Source organism: Aphidius gifuensis, linkage group LG3, assembly GCF_014905175.1.
Source record: "Aphidius gifuensis isolate YNYX2018 linkage group LG3, ASM1490517v1, whole genome shotgun sequence".
NCBI classification, from domain to species: domain Eukaryota; kingdom Metazoa; phylum Arthropoda; class Insecta; order Hymenoptera; family Braconidae; genus Aphidius; species Aphidius gifuensis.
The window spans coordinates 17,824,000-17,846,210 of NC_057790.1; the positions used below are offsets into that span (position 1 = coordinate 17,824,000).

At 25.2% G+C, this 22,211-nt stretch overlaps 3 protein-coding genes across 3 annotated transcripts; all 3 read left to right on the forward strand.

Annotated features, from left to right (window-relative positions):
* Positions 1-1,361: 1,361 nt before the first annotated feature.
* LOC122850984 (ATP-binding cassette sub-family G member 4-like) lies at positions 1,362-4,917 on the forward strand. Its single transcript, XM_044150028.1, has 12 exons — positions 1,362-1,554; positions 2,051-2,168; positions 2,259-2,448; positions 2,532-2,677; positions 2,761-2,999; positions 3,070-3,275; positions 3,350-3,518; positions 3,590-3,690; positions 3,772-3,927; positions 3,978-4,008; positions 4,068-4,244; positions 4,313-4,917. The coding sequence occupies exons 1-12, from the start codon at positions 1,419-1,421 to the stop codon at positions 4,480-4,482; spliced, it is 1,839 nt and encodes a 612-aa protein (XP_044005963.1). The 5' UTR covers positions 1,362-1,418; the 3' UTR covers positions 4,483-4,917.
* A 101-nt stretch (positions 4,918-5,018) lies between these two features.
* LOC122852330 (ATP-binding cassette sub-family G member 4-like) lies at positions 5,019-9,614 on the forward strand. Its single transcript, XM_044152083.1, has 13 exons — positions 5,019-5,102; positions 6,502-6,646; positions 6,804-6,921; positions 7,011-7,200; positions 7,283-7,428; positions 7,512-7,750; positions 7,821-8,026; positions 8,102-8,270; positions 8,331-8,431; positions 8,508-8,663; positions 8,732-8,789; positions 8,898-9,074; positions 9,146-9,614. The coding sequence occupies exons 2-13, from the start codon at positions 6,511-6,513 to the stop codon at positions 9,256-9,258; spliced, it is 1,809 nt and encodes a 602-aa protein (XP_044008018.1). The 5' UTR covers positions 5,019-5,102; positions 6,502-6,510; the 3' UTR covers positions 9,259-9,614.
* Positions 9,615-12,899: 3,285 nt separating this feature from the next.
* LOC122850985 (ATP-binding cassette sub-family G member 4-like) lies at positions 12,900-19,237 on the forward strand. The gene is made up of 11 exons (XM_044150029.1): positions 12,900-13,017; positions 13,099-13,288; positions 13,358-13,503; positions 13,609-13,847; positions 13,937-14,145; positions 14,235-14,403; positions 14,481-14,581; positions 14,664-14,819; positions 14,901-15,141; positions 15,232-15,365; positions 19,211-19,237. The coding sequence occupies exons 1-11, from the start codon at positions 12,908-12,910 to the stop codon at positions 19,235-19,237; spliced, it is 1,722 nt and encodes a 573-aa protein (XP_044005964.1). The 5' UTR covers positions 12,900-12,907.
* Positions 19,238-22,211: the final 2,974 nt, after the last annotated feature.

Below are 22,211 nucleotides of genomic sequence, written 5' to 3' on the forward strand. Positions count from 1 at the left end.
TTTTATTAATCCTCAACATTGCCCAACACCAACATGACATTTGGTCGTCATTTTTTATCAGTCTGCTCGCGCACGCGCAAGTTCTAATTAACAGGGGGATGAATAGTACAATGGATTTTAATTAATATTTGAAAAAATAAAAATTATTGAACAATGACAAACGAAAAATAATGATGTACAAACGATTTGCTATCGATTAAGCATCTTATTACTATAAAAATATCAGCCATTTGAAAATTATAAATTGTCGGCTATCTGGCAACTCCAAATATTCATTAATTAATTAAAATTAATGAGGGGGTTGACAAACAAAATTAAATATATTACAATCATCTACAATCCAAGTACAATCAGCTACAATTATTGTTTTTTTGTCGGCCCATTACTTGTCGGCTAACTGTTAATAAACTATCTTAATTTGTATATTAATATATAATTATCATGTATGAAATTGATTAAAGTAAAGGAAAAAAAATTCCAAGGAGATATGAAAAATATTTTTAGAATTTTATAAATTTGCAAAGTGAAATAAAAAAAAAAAAACTTATTATACAATCAATTAAATTAATAGCCTCGGGAAAGGTCTAGATTTTAATATGCTACCTTGATATCTAAAAAATAATTGACCTATGAATAATATAACAAAAAAAAAATCATTTATGATTAATTCATGAGATCATTTCTTATTTTTATATATCAAAAAAAAAAAAAAATTTACAAATATGTTGAATGTTTTTTTTTTTTTGTTTTTATATATGTTTTATTTTATTTTTTTTCATTTTAAATCTTTGGCAGTGATTAATTTAAATTTATAAATATTTGAATTATCAATTAAATAATATTTGTAATTATGAAAAAATTAAAAGAAATGTTTTTTTGTTATTTAATGTTGTCATATAATTATTACGTGTTTATTTATTTAATATAAAAATATAATTATTTTATTTCATTGATTATATTTATTTTAATGTTTTTTATCACATTGCATTTTTAAGTCAGTCGATAAATCATGGAAAAAAAAATTCTTAACCGTATCTAACCGGATTTTTCTCATGTTTATTCAACTTTACCGCGATTTTATAAAAAAAATTAATTATAATATGAGAGGTTGTTTACAAGGGTAAATATATAAATATATATATATAGAAAAACAATAATATACACTTAAAAATCTTTCAGTTAAGAACGAGTGCTGGTTGTGGTAACGCACAGATAAGCCCGCATAATGCTAACGATTATTAAAATGTTAAATTAAATAAATTAATTAATTAACTATAATGTGAAAATAAATAGTTGTTATATTTTTGTAATAGTTATTAATAACAATTAAAATTTATTAACATTACAAATAGTCAGCTGAGGCTAGTAAAAAAAAAAGCCAATTGTGTTTGTATTTTTAAATATTAAAATAATTAAAAATGGTTTTTTTGGAAACAAATAAAAATGGAAATAGAGAAATTAATCCCATTGAATCATGGAAATATGGAATTAAAACACCAACAATTGATATTGAATTTACAAATCTTACGTACACAGTATCTACCGGTAAAAAAAGTAAGTGAATTATAAATTTTTTTTTTTTAATTCTAGAGTTAAATTTAACTATTACAAATTATAAACTCTTTAAATTTTAAATTCGAAAAAATAACCTTCTTGATGGTGATTTAGCCAACTAATTAATTAATTTGTTTTTTTTTTTTTATTTTTTTGGTTGATATTCGAGTTTTATTTTTTCTATTTTTAGTTGTTATTCGAGTTAATTTTTTTTTTCAGATAAAGATGCAATTAATCGTTATTTTTTTTAAAAATTCATAAGTTTTTTACTATATCTGTAATTATCAATTATATACTGGTGTAATAAAACAATTATGACTTTTGAATAATCTCAATAATTATATTCAATAAAAACAGATCATTTATTTTTATGATCTTATTATAAGCGATACTGGTTTATTGAATTACTTAACTACTTCATTTTTTTATTATAAAACATTTCGTAAGACTAAAATTTTATAAACAACATTATAGTCTTTTTTATAATAATTTGTAGGTGAAAAAGACATATTGAAAAATATCAGTGGACAATTCAAATCAAATGAGCTAACAGCAGTAATGGGACCTTCTGGAAGTGGAAAATCAACTTTATTGAACATTCTTACTGGCTTTCAGTAAATATAAATTTTTTTAGTGTAATATCATGGCTATTTATAAATATGCGAAAACAAAATTTCGAAAACAAAAATTTTTTTTTTTTTAAGGAATGATGGAGTTAGTGGAATAGTGACAATCAATGGTCAACCAAGAGACATGCGTACATTCAGAAAAATGTCTTGTTATGTAATGCAGGATGATTTATTTCAGCCAAAAATGACGGTTCTTGAAGCAATGCACTTTGCTGCTGATTTGAAGCTTGGATTTCATGTACCCAAATCATCCAAACAAATTCTTGTAAATATTTGCTTGACCTTTTGTTTTCAATGTTGTAATGAAAAAAAATTAAGTTTATTGACATCCGTATTTTTTTTTATAAGATAATAGATATCTTGAAGACACTGAGACTATTGCATGCTCAAAACACAATGACTGAAAAACTGTCTGGTGGAGAAGGAAAACGTCTGTCAATTGCCCTTGAACTCGTCAGTAATCCCCCAGTCATTATCTTGGACGAACCAACAACGTAATTTGATATTATAATTTAATTCTCTATAATGAATTATAACAGTAAAAATTATTAATAAAATAAATATTTATATTATACAGTGGCTTGGATGAATTGTCCTCAACCCAATGTATTGACTTATTACGAAAAATTGCATTGACTGGAAAAACAGTTGTCTGTTCAATTCATACACCAAGTGCAAAAATATTTTCAAAATTTCACAATATTTACATTGTTGCATCTGGACAATGTGTTTATCGAGGTCCATCAAATAAACTTGTCCCATTTTTAAGTACAGTTGGCATAGATTGTCCGAAGACTTATAATCCAGCTGATTTTGGTAAATATTTATTATTTTTTGTTCAGTAATCAATAAATAAATGTTTTTTATTGAATTTTATCATCACTAGTTATTGATGTATCTTGTGGAGAATATGGTCATGATTTTGTCAAAAAAATGATGTCAACAGTCAATACAAAATTTCCAATAACGCCAATTCAACGTACAATGTCATATGATATTGAAAAAAGCTATCAAAAAAATACCAAAGTTCAATGGCACATACAATTTTGTGTTTTATCAAAACGTATGATGATTCAAACAATCAGAGATTGGGTAAGATGTTACTTTTAATTTTTTTTTTTATTTCATTTTCATCTATATTTATCATATACAATCTTATGTTTCAGAATTTCGTATTGTTTAAACTAATAATGTACTTACTAAGTGGATTACTGTTGGGATGTTTATATTTCAACCTGGGTGGAGATGGATCAAAAACAATTTCCATATTTTTATTCTGTCTTGCTTGTTCAGTTTTCTTTGGATACATCCCAATGATACCGATAATTTTATCTCGTTAGTTATTAAAATATATTTACATTTATATCATACATATACATATATATTTATATAAAATTTTGTTGTAGATCCACATCAACTTCAACTTGTGGAGAGGGAACATTTCAACCGATGGTATGATATAAGTCCTTTTTTTTGGGCTTCAAATTTATCCACAATTCCAGTGGCGGTGTGTCTTAATTTTTTTATTATTAATATATTTATTGACGTAATTATAAACTGTATTTTTTTTGTATATTTATACTTTAAGATGTCAGCAGCAACAATAATTATAATCACAGCATATTCACTCTCTGGACTACCACTTGAATATTACCGATTTGCAATGTTTTCCAGTTCTTGTATTCTTACTATGTTTATAAGTGAGGGTATTGGTTTTGTACTTGGAACACTTTTCAGTGTTGTTGTAAGTTAATTCTTATAAATTTTTCGTTTTTTTAAATTCAAATATATTTTTTTGGTTCCATGCTCATACTGACGGTACAAGGTACGAGTGTGCTTTTTTATTTTTAATTTTACAAAATCAAAAATGTATTTTAATTTTAGGCTTTGGAGATATTACACCACTTCCAATTTATCGTTCATGTTTGATGTACATAAGTCACTTAAGATATGGTTTTGAAGCAATGGTAATATCAATTTTTGGCTATGACAGAGAGGGTCTATCATGTCCTGATGAATATTGCCATTATAAAATGCCAATTGATATTTTAAAAATAGGCCGTAAGTATTTTTTGCTCAACTGACAAATTAATAATACATTTAAGTATTTATTATATTTTTTTTTTCAGATATGGAATCTCGTGATTTTTGGATCAACTTAAAAATGTTATTTGCATTTTTTATTGCCATAAGGATGTTGTTGTATTATTTATTACAACGACGTATTCATAATCGAATAAATCCATCAAATAATAAAACAAAAAAAAAGACAATATTTAGACTTGGAAATTTTGAATAAATTTACGTTTTAATATTTTAATAAAAACTCATAAAAATAAAAATAATTTTAAATGTTTAATTGGTTAAGCTTGATAACTTTAGTTTGAAAAATTAATTTTAAAAATTTCATGTCAAGTTTTGAGAATGATGTCAACAACGTTATTTTAAAAAATTATAATTTTTAATAAAGTATTTATGACATCAACTGTAATAAAGAAAAAAAAAAAAATTTTCATAGTTAATTACAGCTTAAAACATGATATAACAAAATGTGTTATTTATAATTTTATACTTTGTTAGCCGTAAATGATTTTTAATACTTTTTTTTTTTATCTTCTATTTAATAAAATATGTTATTGAACATATGATGTCCTTGATCACTGTCCACTGATACTTGAACTGCAACTAATGAGTGAATATAAAATTATATCTACTTGACTTTTTCAAATTCATTCAAGTTTATCACAATTCTAGAAAGGATTGTCTGTAATGTGGGGGTTTTCTAAGGAAAAACACGAATCAGAATGAACAACTCACGTATAAGTATTTTCACAAGTTTCAAGTAAACAACGAGATTTTATATAACTCACTTTGATATTCAAAAGATCAAAAAAAAAATATTAAAGGATTAAGCTCGAGGTATAATAATAATAAATATAATTAATACCTAAATTTATTATAAAATATCATTATAATTAGAAAAACAAATAGAAAATAATTTATAATTAATTCATGAGGTCATTTTTTATTTGTATTTATCCAAAAAAAAAAATTTACAAATATGTTGAATATTTTTTTTTTTTTTTGTTTTTATATATGTTTTATTTTTATTGAAGTCTTTGGCGGTGATTAATTTAAATTTTTAAATATTTAAATTATCAATTAAATATTATTTGTAATTATAAAAAATTAAAATGAATGCTTTTTTTTTTTAATGTTGTCACATAATTATTCCGTGTTTATTTATTTAATATATAAAAATATAATTATTTTATTTTATTAATTATATTTATTTAAATGTTTTTTATTTTTGTAAACATTTATAATTATTATTTATAATTGCATTTTTAAGTTAGTTGATAAATCATGGAAAAAAAAATTCTTAAGAGTATCTAACTGGATTTTCTCGTGGTTATTTAAATTTACTGTGATTTTATGATAAATTAATTATGTTAAACAAGGTTGTTCACAAGGGCAAACATAGACATAATAATATATGTTTCCAAAATGTTTCAGTAAAGAACAAGTGTTAGTTGTGATAGCATAGATAAGGCTTAGTAATGCTTGCGATTATCTAAATGTTAAATTAAATAACATTTGAAAAATATTATTAACAATCTTAACTGAAATTTATCAATAGTGAGTTAAATATTAAAATAATTAAAATTAGTGTTTTGAAAGAACTAAAAATACAGATAGAGATTTGCAAATTCTTCGGCAAATTCTATTAAATTTTGACAATATAGAGTTGAATTTGACTTTACCACTGATTTTAGTTTTTATAATACAAAAAAATTTATAAAATAAAAAATATTATGTCTAATAAACATGTTAATTTTTGTTGCATATGTAATGTTTAAATTGCATATTCTAATATGACCTGTAACATGACATGACAACATTTATTATTTATAAATTCATTTTTGTAAGGCGTCATATTTGTTACACTGTTGCTATTAGATTTTAATTACTTTTTTTTTTTTTTTTTTTTGCTTTATAAAATGTAAATTGTTGTTTGTATTATGTCCTTCACCCGTGATACTCAATCTTCAACTAAGTAGTTAAAAATACAGCATCTTAAACTTCATCAAATTTGCATATGTAACCGGAAATTTTTAAATTTATTCGATTCCATCATGATTCTAAAAAAAAATGTCTGTAATAAAAAAGATTGTTATCATAAAATTACGTACCACAATAGCAGGCAATAATAATAGAGAGTTATTATCAATATTCCAGTGAACGAGAGCTAATCTGTGTAAATATTATCTGTGCAATAATCAAAATACTAGATGAAAAATAATAAATAAATTTTTAGAAGTTAAACATGCTTTCTTTGGAAGTACAAGAAAAAGAAGGTGATGATAAAAATCCGATTAGATATTGGAATTATGGATTTGAAGTACCAAAAATTGACATTGAATTTACCAGTCTCACGTACACGGTATCAACTGGCAAAAATAGTAAGTTATTTATCAACTATGTATATTCTCGTTGTTTAAAATAGTTAAATAAAAAAAAAATTAATTTCAAAAATTATTACTGGTTTTATTTTGTAAATATTGCTTCAGTGATTTGATTATTTACAAAATTATAATTATTTTTTATGATAATTTGTAGGTGAAAAAAAAATATTAAAAGGTATTAGTGGACAATTTAAATCAAATGAGCTAACAGCGGTAATGGGACCATCTGGAAGTGGAAAATCAACTTTATTAAACATTCTTACGGGATTTGAGTAAATATAAATTTTGTTATTGTAATATTATGGCTATTTATAAATATGCGAGAACGAAATTTCGAAAACAAAAATTTTTTTTTTTTAAGGAAAGAAGGAGTTAGTGGAATAGTAACAGTCAATGGTCAACCAAGGGACATGCGTTCATTCAGAAAAATGTCATGTTATGTTATGCAGGATGATTTATTTCAGCCGAATATAACAGTTCTTGAAGCAATGCATTTTGCTGCTGATCTGAAGCTTGGATTTCATGTACCCAAATCATCCAAACAAATTCTTGTAAATATTTGCTTGATCTTTTGTTTTCAATGTTGTAATGAAAAAAATTAAGTTTATTGACATCCGTATTTTTTTTTATAAGATAATGGATATCTTGAAGACACTGAGACTATTACATGCTCAAAACACAATGACTGAAAAACTGTCTGGTGGAGAAGGAAAACGTCTGTCAATTGCCCTTGAACTCGTCAGTAATCCCCCAGTCATTATCTTGGACGAACCAACAACGTAATTCGATAATATAATTTATTTCTCTATAATGAATTATAACAGTAACAATTATTAATAAAATAAATATTTATATTATACAGTGGCTTGGATGAATTGTCCTCAACCCAATGTATTGACTTATTACGAAAAATTGCATCAACTGGAAAAACAGTTGTCTGTTCAATTCATACACCAAGTGCAAAAATATTTTCAAAATTCCACAATATATACATTGTTGCATCTGGACAATGTGTTTATCGAGGTCCATCAAATAAACTCGTCCCATTTTTAAGTACAGTTGGCATAGATTGTCCGAAGAATTATAATCCAGCTGATTTTGGTAATTATTTATTATTTTTTGTTCAGTAATCAATAAATAAATGTTTTTTATTGAATTTTATCATCACTAGTTATTGATGTATCCTGTGGTGAATATGGTTATGATTTTGTTGAAAAAATGCTATCGACAGTCAATACATTATTTTCAATGACACCAATTCAACGTACAATATCATATGATATTGAAAAAAGCTATCAAAAAAATACCAAAATTCAATGGCATATACAATTTTGTGTTTTATTAAAACGTATGATGATTCAAACAATCAGAGATTGGGTAAGACTTATATCATGTTTTTTTTTTATTCAATAAAAAATATTCTATATGTGTTCATTATTTTATATGTTTCAGAAATTTATACTGTTTAAATTAATAATGTACCTACTCAGTGGATCACTGTTGGGTGGTATTTTCTTTAATCTTGGTGTTGACGGATCAAAAACAATTTCCATGTTTTTATTTTGTTTTGCTTGTTCACTTTTTTTTGGATATATACCTATGATATCAATAATTTTACACTGTTCGTATCCATATTCAAATTAATTTACTTTATATATTTATTTATGTATTTTCATTGTAGATCCATATCAACTTCTACTAGTTGAGCGAGAACATTTCAATCGATGGTATGATACAAGTTCTTTTTTCTGGGCTTTAAATTTATCTACAATTCCAGTTGTGGTCTGTTTTTTCTCAGCTATTTTTCATTACTTATCGTGTATTATTAATTTATATATAAAATATATTTTTATTACAGCTATCAACGTCATTTCTATTTATACTCAGTACATATTCACTTTCCGGATTACCACCTGATTATTACAGATGGGCAATGTTCGCATGCTCTTGTATTCTCGGTGCATTTGTGAGTGAGTCTATTGGCTTTGTACTTGGAACACTTTTGAATGTTGTTGTAAGTTAATTTAAAAATTTATAAAAATTTAATTTGTTACTCATGGATATTTTATTTTTTTATTTTAGAACGGAGTTTTTATTGGATCTATTTTAAGTGTTGCAATGTTTATATTGTCTTTACAAGGTTGGCTTATATTAATTTTAAATTCAAAGATTAAATTGTACTTGACTTTTTATTTTTTTTTTTTAATAATCCAAAACACTTTAATCGTTTAAGATTTTTTAATTTTAGGTTTTGGGGATAAAACACCACTTTCAATTTATCGTTTATGTGGGATGTATATTAGTTATACAAGGTACAGTCTTGAAGCAATAGTAATATCAATTTTCGGCTATGACAGAGAGGGTCTATCATGTCCCGATGATTATTGTCATTATAAAATGCCAATTGAAATTCTTAAAATGACTCGTAAGTTATAAATTAATATTACATTGTTTTATCATTAAAATATATATTTTTTTTTCAATTTTTCTTTACAGATATGGAACAACGTGATTTCTGGATTAACATAAAAATTTTATTTGGATTTTTTATTGTCATAAAACTTCTAGCATATTATTTATTACGACGACGTATGCATAAGTTATTCTAGTCAACTAAAATTAATAAATATATATATGTATATTCATAACGCTTTTATTTTATATCATGCCAATATGATAGGGTGGCGGTGACATAATTAATTTAATTCATCAAAACAAGAAAATAAATAAAATCGACATTTTAATATTGTAATTGAATTTACTCCAAATGCAAATATAAAAAAAAATTATTAAAATTAAATAATTTATTTAAAACAATAATTAAATATATATTTTCATATAAATAAATTATAAGTTATAAAAAAAGTGTAAAATAATTGTATAAATGTTAATATTTTAAAAATAAATGAAATAATCACAAAATGAGATGATTTAAAATGAAAAAAAATATGGAAAAATTTAACAATAATTTATTTGTCTTTGTTTTTATTTTATTTTGGTTATTTTTTTATCCGATTGAAATTATGAAACAATATTTAATCAGGTCGAATAGACGAAAAACATTCAAAATCACCTGACTTTATCATTTTCGCTTCAGGCTATATTGAATAACGCAACCTCGTATGATTGTCGAGAATATTCTTTTTAAATATTGACTTTTATTATATAAAATAAAATAATTGTTGTTTTTTTTTTTTTTACAGAATTATTGTACCTATTATTACATTATAATTTTTTTTATTTTTAATGATGAATAACAAAGTTGCAATTATTTTATAATTTTTTTTTCTCAATGCATAATTATTTTTTTTTTTTTCTTACTCTCAATATTTTATGATCATAACATTATAAAAAATTTATGACTCTATGTATATACGTTGATTGAAATAACAAGAGTAATGAGAATCTATTAACATAAAATAATTTTCAAAAAGTGTATTTACGAGTTTTTGTAATATTGTGGACCTTAAACTTTAAAAAAAAAAAATAAAAAAATATGTTATTTGGCCTCAATGTATTTTTTATCGTATGATAAACAAGAGACGTGGAATCACGCCACCCGAAAATGTGTCTAATCTATTGGTTATTCTCTTCTCTCTTCTAACAAAATAGAGGATAACAATAGATTGACGTAGCCAAAATCATGTCATTTTTGGGGTATATAAACCCGGGTCTGTTGGAGCAGAGGTACAAACAGTTCTTCTGAATACTACAAGCAGTTACATCTGACACAAAGTCAAACAACAGGTATGTTCGATAAATCTTCAATAATATTTTTTTCAACTAAATAATTGTTCATTTTAAAAACTTGCTTTTTTTTTTTTGTTTTTATTTTGAAGTTATCATCATGAACACTGAACTCAAGAATACTCTTCTTCACAAAGCCACCGAATGGTCAAAAGGTAAAGTATAAATTTTTAATCAAACACATGTTTTTTTTTTTTGATAAATAAAATATTAATTTCTTTTTTGTATTTGAATTTTTGTCTATAGAAACCATCAACTACAAAATGGAGACAATTGCAAGTGTAGAATTAGTTAAACTTGCAACATCACTCTATGAAATTGATTGGGTAAAAATTGATTTTAAAAATCTCTTCTTGAATTTCGAGAGAGAATATGTACATCCAGATATCAAAAACGTTATTGTTTTGATTAAAAAAATTATCGTTCATTCTCGTACAATTGAAGTACCAACAAAAATTGGAACACGTCAAATTTTTGAAACTCTTATTGAAGATATGGGTATGCAAATCTTCTTATGGTTAAAACAAGTATGGTTTAAATTGGAGAAATTTGAAAAAACTCATTTTGAAAAATTACTTACTATCTACTTGAACAATATCATGTGGACAACATTGGGAAGAATCGACTATGAAAAAACTGTGACTTTGTTGATTGAGGGTAACAAACTTCCATATGAATTTACAATCTTTTTTGAAATGAGTGTATTCTCATTTGAAGAAAAATTGAAACAGTGGTTTGCCAAAGTCAAGAAAGAAGTTGTTGATTTTATCAGCCATTTGATTCATGAACGTTGCAGAGTTGTAAAAACAACTGAAACCAGAGTTGAACATGAATATGATTATTACATATTGGCATACTGGCATTATCGTCTTGTCAATCGTTTAACACACGTATCAATTGATGATTTAGTTGGTGAATATGGTAGAACATTTGATCATGCTATTGTTGATAAAGATCTTGGTGAAGGTAACATGCTTGCATTGTCTGCATTTTATGGTCATTATTCATCAGTTAAATACTTTTGGAATAGAATTGTTGATGAAGAAAAAAAACGTTTTGATATTAAAACACTTGCTTATATGTTCATTGGTGAAACTGGATTGGAATTCTATGGTTCAAAAGTTGAAACAATGTCATTCTTCTTCAGAATGATGAATGTTGAACGTTGGCAGACATTTTTGGAAGCTCTTCATCGTGGAGAAGTTCCAATGATGATGCTTGCAGTTGTACTTTCAATGCCATTCAGAGATTTCTGGTTCCCAACATTGGATGTTCTTAAAGTATATATTCCAAAATCAACTGATTTAACAACTTTGGTAAGAGAACGCGTATTCAGAAATATTGTTGTTTTCTATAAACGTGATATTGAATTGACACTTCAAGGACAAAAAATGAAAGAAATAATCCGTCAGATTTTCCAATTGACTGAATATAAATTCGAATAAAAAGTAAATAATAATTTACAGTCTCAATCTGGTCACAAAAAAAAAAAAAAATCAACTATTATGTATCAAATAAAATGATAGACATTTTATCTCAATGTAAAATCAAGAATTATAATTAAAGAAAAATAAAAAAAATTATTATCTAATCAATACAATTATTTTATTCCATTTACAAACATATCATTAATATAAAAATTAAAGAAGCATTTGCGTGTTTATCGCATTTTAAATATACCTTCTTTGTTTTTTTTTTTATTTATTTTTTCAACTAACGATCGTCAGCATCTTTTTTACTCGAATAATCTTACAGTTTTTTTTTTTTTTTTTAATATTTTTTTATTCTGTATTTGTTGGTATAAGAAAAAAAAAATCTAAAAGTATGATTGGAAAATTGTAAATAATTTATCATGCATCTCATATTTATTCATATTTTTATATAATATAAAATAGCTGGAGTCATTAAGGCCATCGAATAAAAAAATACACAGACTTCTCGTTTTGTATATGAACAATCATTTTTAGTCTGTCAGTAGGACTATGAGTTGATAACACAGTGAAATTTGACGAAGCGTATCAACGATGAAAATCTTGGTCTGGTGGAGTAAAACTGCCACCAGTTGACATTGAATTTACTGATATAACATGCACAGTGCTAGCAGGTAGAAAAAGTAGGTATTTAATATTCAATATATTTTCAAGTAAATATAGAAAATATTTTTTTGAAATTTCAATAATTTACAAATATTACTGTTTGTTGAATATCATAAAGTTCGTTTTGTTTTTTTTCTTGAAATCAAATAATATAAAATAAAAATATATATATACTGTATTATATATATACTGTAGTGTATATTTAATGTGAGATGGTAATGAATTAGTAATAAACAATAATTAATCATTAGTTTATATGATCAATCAATTAAATTTATTACACTCGAGTGATTACAGTATATACATTGTAATAATATTTTAATATTGTAATAATGTTGTTGTTCAATTTATTCAATTATCTATATTAATAAATACTGATTGATAAATTGGTTATAAATATTTTTTAGGTAAAAAAATGATATTGAAAGGAATTAGTGGACAATTTAAATGCAATGAGCTGACTGCGATTCTTGGACCCAGTGGAAGTGGAAAGTCAACTTTATTAAATATTCTCACTGGTTACACGTGCGTCACATTATTTTAATATAAGCGTAGAATCATCAGTGATAAAATAAATTGGTTTTATTTTTTTTTAAATAATAATAGGAGTCATGGAATTGGTGGAACAATAAAAGTCAATGGAAAGGTAACAAATATGCAGTATTTCAAAAAAATGACTTGCTACATAATGCAGGATGATTTGCTTCAGCCAAAACTAACTGTTATCGAAGCAATGAACTTTTCAGCTGATCTCAAGCTTGGCAATAGTGTTTCTTACGAACAAAAAAAAATAATAGTAAGTTAATTTACAAAAAATTAAAAAAAATAAAATAATAACGCATATCATACATTTATATTATTTTAGATTACAAAAATATTAGAAACTTTGAGGCTTACCAATGCTGAAAATACAATAATGGAAAGATTATCAGGTGGTGAAAGAAAAAGATTAGCAATTGCTCTTGAGCTTGTTAATAATCCACCAGTTATTTTTCTCGATGAACCAACAACGTAATTTTTTTTTTCAATTATATATTAAGTATTACAGTGCAATAGAGTTACAAGTTATTGTATAATAGTTTAAACTTTTAATTGAAAATCAAAATTTATTTATAGTGGCTTAGATGAATTATCATCAGTTCAATGTATAAATTTGTTGCGACAAGTAGCAGAGGGAGGGAGGACAGTTATATGCTCAATTCATACACCAAGTGCAAATATTTTTTCTAAATTTCATCATGTTTATGTCGTGGCAAATGGACAATGTGCTTATCGTGGTCCAGTAAATAATCTCGTTCCTTTCTTGAACGATGTTGGCATTGAATGTCCAAAGCATTATAATCCTGCAGACTTTGGTGATTATTATATACATTAAAAATTATTATAAAAAAATAGAATGGAAAAATTAGAAATATTTTGTAATTTATATATACTTTATTTATAGTTGTTGACATTGCATCTGGAGAATATGGAACAAAATTTATTGATAGTATGATTTCGGAAGTAAATACAAAATATCCAATAACTCCAATTCAACAATCGTTAACGACGATTGATATTGAAACTATATATAAAAACACTATTAAAATATCATGGCAAACACAATTTTGTACTCTTTTAAAACGCATGATGATTCAATTGCTCAGAGAAAAGGTAAAGTAAATTTTATTAAACCAACTTGGTATTTAAGAATATAAGTAAAATATTAACAATGAGTATATTAAATAAAAATTTTATTTCAGGATTATTTGGGTTTAAAATTATTTTTATATATTTTTCTTGGATTTATAATTGGTGGTATTTATTTCGAAATTGCCTTGGATGGATCAAAGACAATTGAAAATTTATTTTTCTGTCACACTACATTGTTCTATTTTTTGACAGTACCAATGCTTCCTATTCCACTTCGCTGTGAGTAAAATCTATACAAATAAATTAATTAATCGACTTTTGAAAAATAATTAAAAACATATAAATAAATTTTTTAGTTCCGATAGAGTTACGAATAGTAGAGAGAGAACATTTTAACCGATGGTACAGAATTACTCCTTATTTCCTAGCTTCAACTGTTTCCTGCGTGCCTATATATGTTTGTAGAATTTTTGATAATTTATATATATTTCAATACTCCATCAATTTATTGTTTATAATAATATTTATTTATTTTTCAGTTTTTTTTGTGCACAATACACTTGTCGATAACATACATTATGTCTTCTCAAACACTTGAACTTTCTCGATTTGCCATGTTTTTTACTATTAGTTTCGTCTTTGGATTGGTTAGCGAAACTATCGGCTATATCATCGGCAGCGTTTTCAACGTTGCCGTAAGTTTAATTAAAACTTTGAGAAAAAATAACTAAATAAATATTAACGAGATTATATTTTTAATTATTATTAAATTGAAGACTGGAGTTTTTGCTGGAGCTGTAGTAATTTCAGCATCACACGTGAGTACTATCCAAGGATTGGGTTCAACTGAAAAACTGCCATGGTATCGTTTACTCATGATGTATTCATCACCATTCAGATGGTCCATTGAAGGATTAATTTCATCTGTATATGGATTTGAGAAGGAAGATTTGGAATGTCCTGATCATATTGATTACTGTCCTTACCGTAAAGTCGTAGATACAATGAGCGTTGGAAGTAAATATCAATATTTTGTATATCTATATATTTAAATAATAATCCCCCGGCCAAAATATATTAATTACTCTTGCTTTTTTTTTTATTCAGGATTCGAAGATGCAAATTATGGATTAGATTTTTCTGTTGTAATTGTTTATTATATTATTCTAAGAGCATTGTTGTATTATATTGTACGACAAATATTTCAACCAAATGCACTGTTTCGTGCACTAGGTGCAAGAGTACGAATTATTAAAAATCATTTTAATTTTACTTAATTTTTTTCTTTTCTTGTGATTTGATTATTAAACAAAGTGTCAAAAAATTAAAATGATACTTCATGTGATGGGTATTTTTTTACTGAGTTTTATTTTTACCATGCCTTTACAACTTAATTATTTTTAAAGGTTTATATATATAGCTATATTTATTGAATATTTTTTATTAACTTGGTTGTACACACGCTTCGTGCGTTTGTAGAAGCCTGTTTGTTTATGACCACTTATAAATATTTGTATATTACTAAAAAAAACTTTCATGACCATTCAAACAAGATCATGGTCCATAAATGCAATTATTAATTAAATAAAATCCTACCTTTTAAGCGGATGTTCATCTTCCCACGCTGGTCATCAAATTGCTCAGGATACTGCATTCCATGAAGACCAGAAGATGCTACACTCCATGTAGTTCATGTGATGTTTCAATCTGATCATTAACAGGTTCACTGATCAGTGATCACACACAAGCACTTTACACAAAACAATGATCACCACACTTTTCACAAAAACTTTTTTAAAAACACTTTTCACTCCACCACTTGGTGTAACAAAAAAAAAAAAAAACAATACATATTAACTTATATAGTTTATAAAAAACTTGATAGAGTTTTTGTTTTTATATTAACTGAATAAAATTGATAAATATAAATTATTTTAGAGTATTGTCTTTATAATTATTCACTTGATAATAAACTATTTGTCTTGTTTATTTAGAAATGTTCAATAACATATTACTATTATTATTTGAAAGTGCGATTAATCAATTTTAAAAGAAGGTCTCGAATTGTCGGCTAAGTTTGTAATATAAGTTGTTTCGAGAACATTTTTTACGCTTTAATCAGGAGAGGCAGGAATTTCTTGTCACTCAAGCCTGAAGACAAAGGTGTTATGATTTATCAGAAATTGGAGAATGTTATTGTCAAATAACAACAAGTGGTACATTAAATAGAGCCTAAGAGCCAATAATACTAGCACCATGTGATGTTATTGATTTTTGTCCAGTAAAAGATTGATAAAATCATTGTAAATAACTCATGAGATGTTGGATTTCATTGAAACTTCACATTTTTTTGATTCAATTGCACATGCAAAATGTAAATGATCAAGTAATGATTTTTTATTATGATGAATTCATCTTTGTTGAAGCATAATATCATGTAGATGGTCTCGATGCTTGGTTTTTTGTTATTTTGTTGCTGGTTCAAGTGTACCAGTATTTGATGATTGTTAAATTGTCAAATAATTGATAAACAATTTGATTGATTTTCAAAGAGTACTGGATAACACAAATTAAGATCGACAGCGTACCTCATGACACTTTTAACAATATAATCATTTGCTGGGTATTGTTCATGTTGTATTTTATAGCATTCAAGCAGTCTTGGTTGTTTTGAATAAATCATTATCAGAGATTTATCATTGTTGATTTAGCATAATATCATGTGAATGTCTTCATGCATTTTGTTGGTAGTTCAAGTGTACACATGTTTCATATGATCGTTGAATTATCATATAATTGATCAACAATTCATTTAATTTTTAAAGCACTTGGTAACACAAACTAATATCGACGACGTATGACGACGTACCTTATGACATTTTTAACATTAACATCATTCACTTGGTATTTTTCATGTTATTTATTAGCATGAAAACAGTCTCAGTTGTCTCAATTATTTTAAAATCGTACATTGAAGCTTTTTTATATTTTATTTGACATATATTAGCAAGACCAATGCTTTTCTCATCAACAATTAGAATAATTTTTAGGCACTTGGGAACACAAACTAAAATCGACGTACCTTGTGACACTATCATCATTTGCTTGGTATTTTTCATGTGGCATTTTAGCATACAGACAGTCACATTTGTTTTTAGATGAATCTGTATCTAGTAATTAGCATTCAGCTTTTCCCATGGATAAATTTAATGATGCAACTGTAACAATAAATTATTTAATTATTATTGGGTGAATATTAGATTGTACTTTTACTTTTCTGTAATGAAATAATTTAACTCACTGTACTCAAAAATATTTTTGGCTCAAATGACAAACCAATTTAGTCATTTTTTTAGTTCCAGTTATAAAAATTGTATTTGTCCAATTATTATATTAACACATTATGCGTTTCAGATACACTTTTCGTTACCTGTAAATGATGAAAATATAGAATAAACATTGTGTTATGAATATTTATCAAATTGGAGTAATTATTGACAACAAAAAAGAGTAAATGAAAACGATAGCATTTAATTAATAGCAAAAACATAAATAAATGATAAATAAACTAATTAATTAGTAGTAAATAAATAGTAAATAAATAAATAAATAAATAAAAAATAAACAAAAAGACAGTAAAAAAAATTGAATCTCAAAGTAAATAAATAGATTCTAAGCTCTGACAATAAAAACTAACAAAGGCCTCAAACAAAGAAAAATTAATATTGAAATAGTTGACATTTTTTTGATTGTTATTAATAAAAAAACGATTATTATACAACAAGAATGCTACAACAATGTAATATATAGCAAATATTTATGAATATTTATGAGAAAAAATTAATAAATTCATTGTCTTTGTAAAAAATGACAACTTGACCTCGAATAATTAATTTTTTTTTTGCTTAATTATTGAAAAAAATTACGTAATTATGCTTGTTTATGCTCTAAATAATTAAAAACAACAAAAAAAGTTCATGTTTACATACCATTTGTCCATTATTTGCCAAATAAAGATTTGCTTTTGTCAGCTCCAACACCATTGACATGTACATTAATTTTAGCCAAAATTCACAAAAGTCAGCAATAATTTATATCACAATCTGTTCAGAAAAATTCAATTGACCGATTTGTCAACAATTTATAATTATTTAACAGTTATTAGATATTACAATAATAAGTCTAAAAAGTCACAACACTGAACGACACAGATTTTCACTCCGCGCTACCTAAATAGCTGACTGTAGCTGCAGACAAATTATGTAGAATTTCTACTATTTTTTATTTTAATAATAATGAAAAAAAAAAAAAAAAACAATTCGCTAAATACTGAAACTGGGTATCCGATGATTGGCTAAAACAGTTAGCCGAGTTCACTTCGTGTATATTCGCGAACACTTGGACGCTTGAAACCTATTGTGCGTTTGCGGGGGGTCAGTCAGTGTTGTCACTTGTAGTGTTGATATGTGTGTTTTGTTTTGTTCTACATCTTGCCAAGCTGCCCTTTTGGCGTTCCTGCTTATCCTGATTTTGCTGTTTTTTCTGGTATCGTTTAATTCATATACTTATTTCATTTTTATTTTTATTATTAATTATAATCTACTCAATGAATTTTAAACGTATCGGTTATTTAATATTGAATTATAATAAAATTGAGTAATTATGAATTTTTTTTTTTTTGGCAAAAAATGCGTCGCAAAATGCTAATGCTCAAAATGGCCACGGCGTCGTAAATACGTGAAAATTAATTTAGCATTCTTGTTGTATAATAATCGTTTTTTTATTAATAACAATCAAAAAAATATCAACTATTTCAATATTAATTTTTTTTTGTTTGAGGCTGTTGTTAGTTTTTATTGTCAGAGCTTAGAATCTATTTATTTACTTTGAGATTCAATTTTTTTACTGTCTATTTGTTTATTTATTATTTATTTATCTTTTTTTTATTTATTTACTACTAATTAATTAGTCTATTTATTATAAATTTAATAATCTCACTTTCATCTACTCTTTTTTTCAGTTTTCAATAATTACTCCAATGTGATAAAAATTTATAACGTTCATTTAATATTTTTATTGTTAACAGATACCAAGAAGTATGCGGCTGAAGTGACTAATGTGTTAATGTAATTAATCAAACACAATTTTTATAACTAGAACTAAAAAAATGACTAAATTGGTTTGTCATTGGAGCCAAAAATATTTTTGAGTACAGTGAGTTAATTTATTTTATTTTTAAAAATAAAAGTACAGTCTCAAACTTATTCAATAATAATTTAATCATTCTCTGTTGTAGTTGCATCGTTAAATTTATCCATGGGAAAAGCAATGATGGAGATAATTAAAAAAGAATAACGTAAATAATCAAGACAACTGAGACTGTTTCTATGCTTAAAAATAACGTAAAAAATACCATATGAATGATGATGTTAATGTTAAAAGTGTCATAAGGTACGTTGACTTTAGTTTGTGTTACCAACTGCTTCAAAAGTTAAGTGAATTGTCTATAAACTATTTAATAATTCAACAATCATATGAAATTCAGGTACACTTGAACTACCAACAAAATGCATCTAGACCATTCACATGATATTATGCCTCAACGATAATGAATGATAACGAAAAATTATTGCCCCAACAACTCATAAATTATCTTTGTTTTACTACAAAAATCAATCACATCACATATTCACATGTCGCTGAGATGATTGATATTTATGCTGTTGCAAATGTACCACTTATTGTTGTTGGTAAACAACTATTTGTCGGTGAGTTTTAAATATTTTTAACAAGCATGGTTTGGTACTTTGGTAGACAGGTGTTGTTGCGCATGAATCAACACACCTGTTGGATTCTCGAGTATCAAGAACGAACTGCCTCTGTTAAAAAGAATGTAAAAAAAAAGATCAACAGCCGGCTCGAGATCCTTTTTCAAATGATAGATCGTTTCCAAATAATAACAATAATAATAAGCTATTTTAAAAATATGATGATAGTGAATTATCAATCAAATAGAAATAAAATTTTAAAAACAATTTAATATAAAAATTAGATGATATAAAAACAGAAAAAGAAACTTAACTACTTTATAAACTATATAAATTCTGTTATTAGAAGTGGTGTAAAAGTGGTGATAGTGATAGTGAAAAGAGTTCAGTTTGGTATTAATGTGTGGTTGTGAATTTTAATTAAAAAAATCGAAAAAATGTATCGTTATATCGAGGTTATCAAGTTAGAGTCTACAACAGGGATACTCGATATATTGATTTCGTGTCGACTTTGTTTTTTGTTTCAACTGAGCCTCACTAAAATAAATTATTTATTTATTTTATTAAACTTTTATTTTATTTTCACAATAAAATTATACATTTAATTTAATTTAAAGTACTGAATAAAGTTTTGAAATTTAACACTCTTTTAACACTCAAGTGTTAATTTCATATTTTTGATATTTTTAATTCTAAAAAAAGTTCTTTTTAAAAATATATTTAGAATTTTATTTTTATTTTTTACTGCACTTTTTTGATATTTTTTTTTGAGAACTTTTTTTAGAACTTTTTGAAAACTTATTTTAGAACTTTTTTTGAGAACTTTTTTGAGAATTTTTTTGAGAACTTTTATCAGAACTTTTTTTTGAGAACTTTTTTGAGAATTTTTTTGAGAACTTTTCTTAGAACTTTTTTTAGAACTTTTTAAAAAGTTCTCAAAAAAATTCTCAAAAAAGTTCTCAAAAAAATTCTGAAAAAAGTTCTCAAAAAAAAATATCAAAAAAAGTCAGTGAAAAATAAAAATAAAGTTCTAAATATATTTTTAAAAAAAACTTTTTTTAGAATTAAAAATATCAAAAATATAAAATTAACACTTGAGTGTTAAAAGAGTGTTATATTTTAAAACTTTATTCAGTACTTTAAATTAAATTAAATGCATAATTTTATTGTGAAAATAAAATAAAAGTTTAATAAAATAAATAAATAATTTATTTTAGTGAGGCTCAGTTGAAACAAAAAACAAAGTCGACACGAATTCAATATATCGAGTATCCCTGTTGTAGACTCTAACTTGATAACCTCGATATATCGATACATTTTTTCGATTTTTTTAATTAAAATTCTAACCGCGAATTGATACGGCATCCAAATTTGACTGAACTCTTTGGCCCTGATAGTGACAGTGAAAAGTGTTTTTAAAAATGTTGTGGTGAAAAGTAGACAAAAGTGTAATTACTATTTAGTGTGTATGTGTGTCTGTGAACATTGAACCTGTTGTACTGATCACAAGAAGACTAGAGACCAGGAGACCAGTCTTCTTGGCTGATCAGATAGAATCATCATTCATCATGAACTACTACATGGCTTGGAGTATTTTGATGACCAAGATGGGAAGATGAACATCCGCAAAAAAGGTAGGATTTTATTTAATTAATAATCGACAGTTATAAATTTCTTGCCATAAACTGATGCCATTCACTTGCTTCTTGATAATATTTTCATGATAATCTCGCTCTCTAGAGAGAGTCTAAAAATTATACATATTTCCAATTAATTAATTAATTAATTGCTTCATTATTCAAGTATAATTTTTTTAATGCAAAAACAAAGGTACAACAATTAAGAGCTTCAATTTGTTCCTCAAAATGCTTTTCAATTAATAAAATAATGTTGGAGACGTCATCAAAGTTGAATGAGATATTTTGTTGACATAAAAAAATTATAAAAAAATAGGAATATTTATAAATAATAATAGTCTGTAATGAAATTAATAATATTTTTTTTGTTCTTAATATTTATCTGAAAATCCACAGTACCTTTATAGCATTTGTTATTTTAAATTTTATTAATCAACTGAATGTTTTTCTTTTCATCATTTAATCATTGTCGTATTTATTTGATCATTCACTCGTGTATCTTATTATTATTCACATCATCAAATAATTGCAAATAATACATATATACAATCATTATTTATTTATTTTTTTTTTTTATTTTTCAAATAGTGGCTATAGAAGCTTTTTATAAAATTAAAATTATAATGCAAGCAGACGTATAAATTGATTGCTACATTTATTTTTTTAAATTAATCATTATTTA

Bases quoted from the DNA above. Each gene is read 5' to 3' on its own strand.
- LOC122850985 (XM_044150029.1), top strand. From the start codon at position 12,908: ATGATATTGAAAGGAATTAGTGGACAATTTAAATGCAATGAGCTGACT. The intron at 13,504-13,608 runs GTAATTTTTTTT...ATTTATTTATAG, and splicing joins TTTCTCGATGAACCAACAAC to TGGCTTAGATGAATTATCAT. The intron at 14,146-14,234 runs GTAAAGTAAATT...ATTTTATTTCAG, and splicing joins TTCAATTGCTCAGAGAAAAG to GATTATTTGGGTTTAAAATT.
- LOC122852330 (XM_044152083.1), top strand. From the start codon at position 6,511: ATGCTTTCTTTGGAAGTACAAGAAAAAGAAGGTGATGATAAAAATCCG. The intron at 6,922-7,010 runs GTAAATATAAAT...TTTTTTTTTAAG, and splicing joins AACATTCTTACGGGATTTGA to GAAAGAAGGAGTTAGTGGAA. The intron at 7,751-7,820 runs GTAATTATTTAT...TATCATCACTAG, and splicing joins TTATAATCCAGCTGATTTTG to TTATTGATGTATCCTGTGGT.
- LOC122850984 (XM_044150028.1), top strand. From the start codon at position 1,419: ATGGTTTTTTTGGAAACAAATAAAAATGGAAATAGAGAAATTAATCCC. The intron at 2,169-2,258 runs GTAAATATAAAT...TTTTTTTTTAAG, and splicing joins AACATTCTTACTGGCTTTCA to GAATGATGGAGTTAGTGGAA. The intron at 2,449-2,531 runs GTAAATATTTGC...TTTTTTTATAAG, and splicing joins AATCATCCAAACAAATTCTT to ATAATAGATATCTTGAAGAC.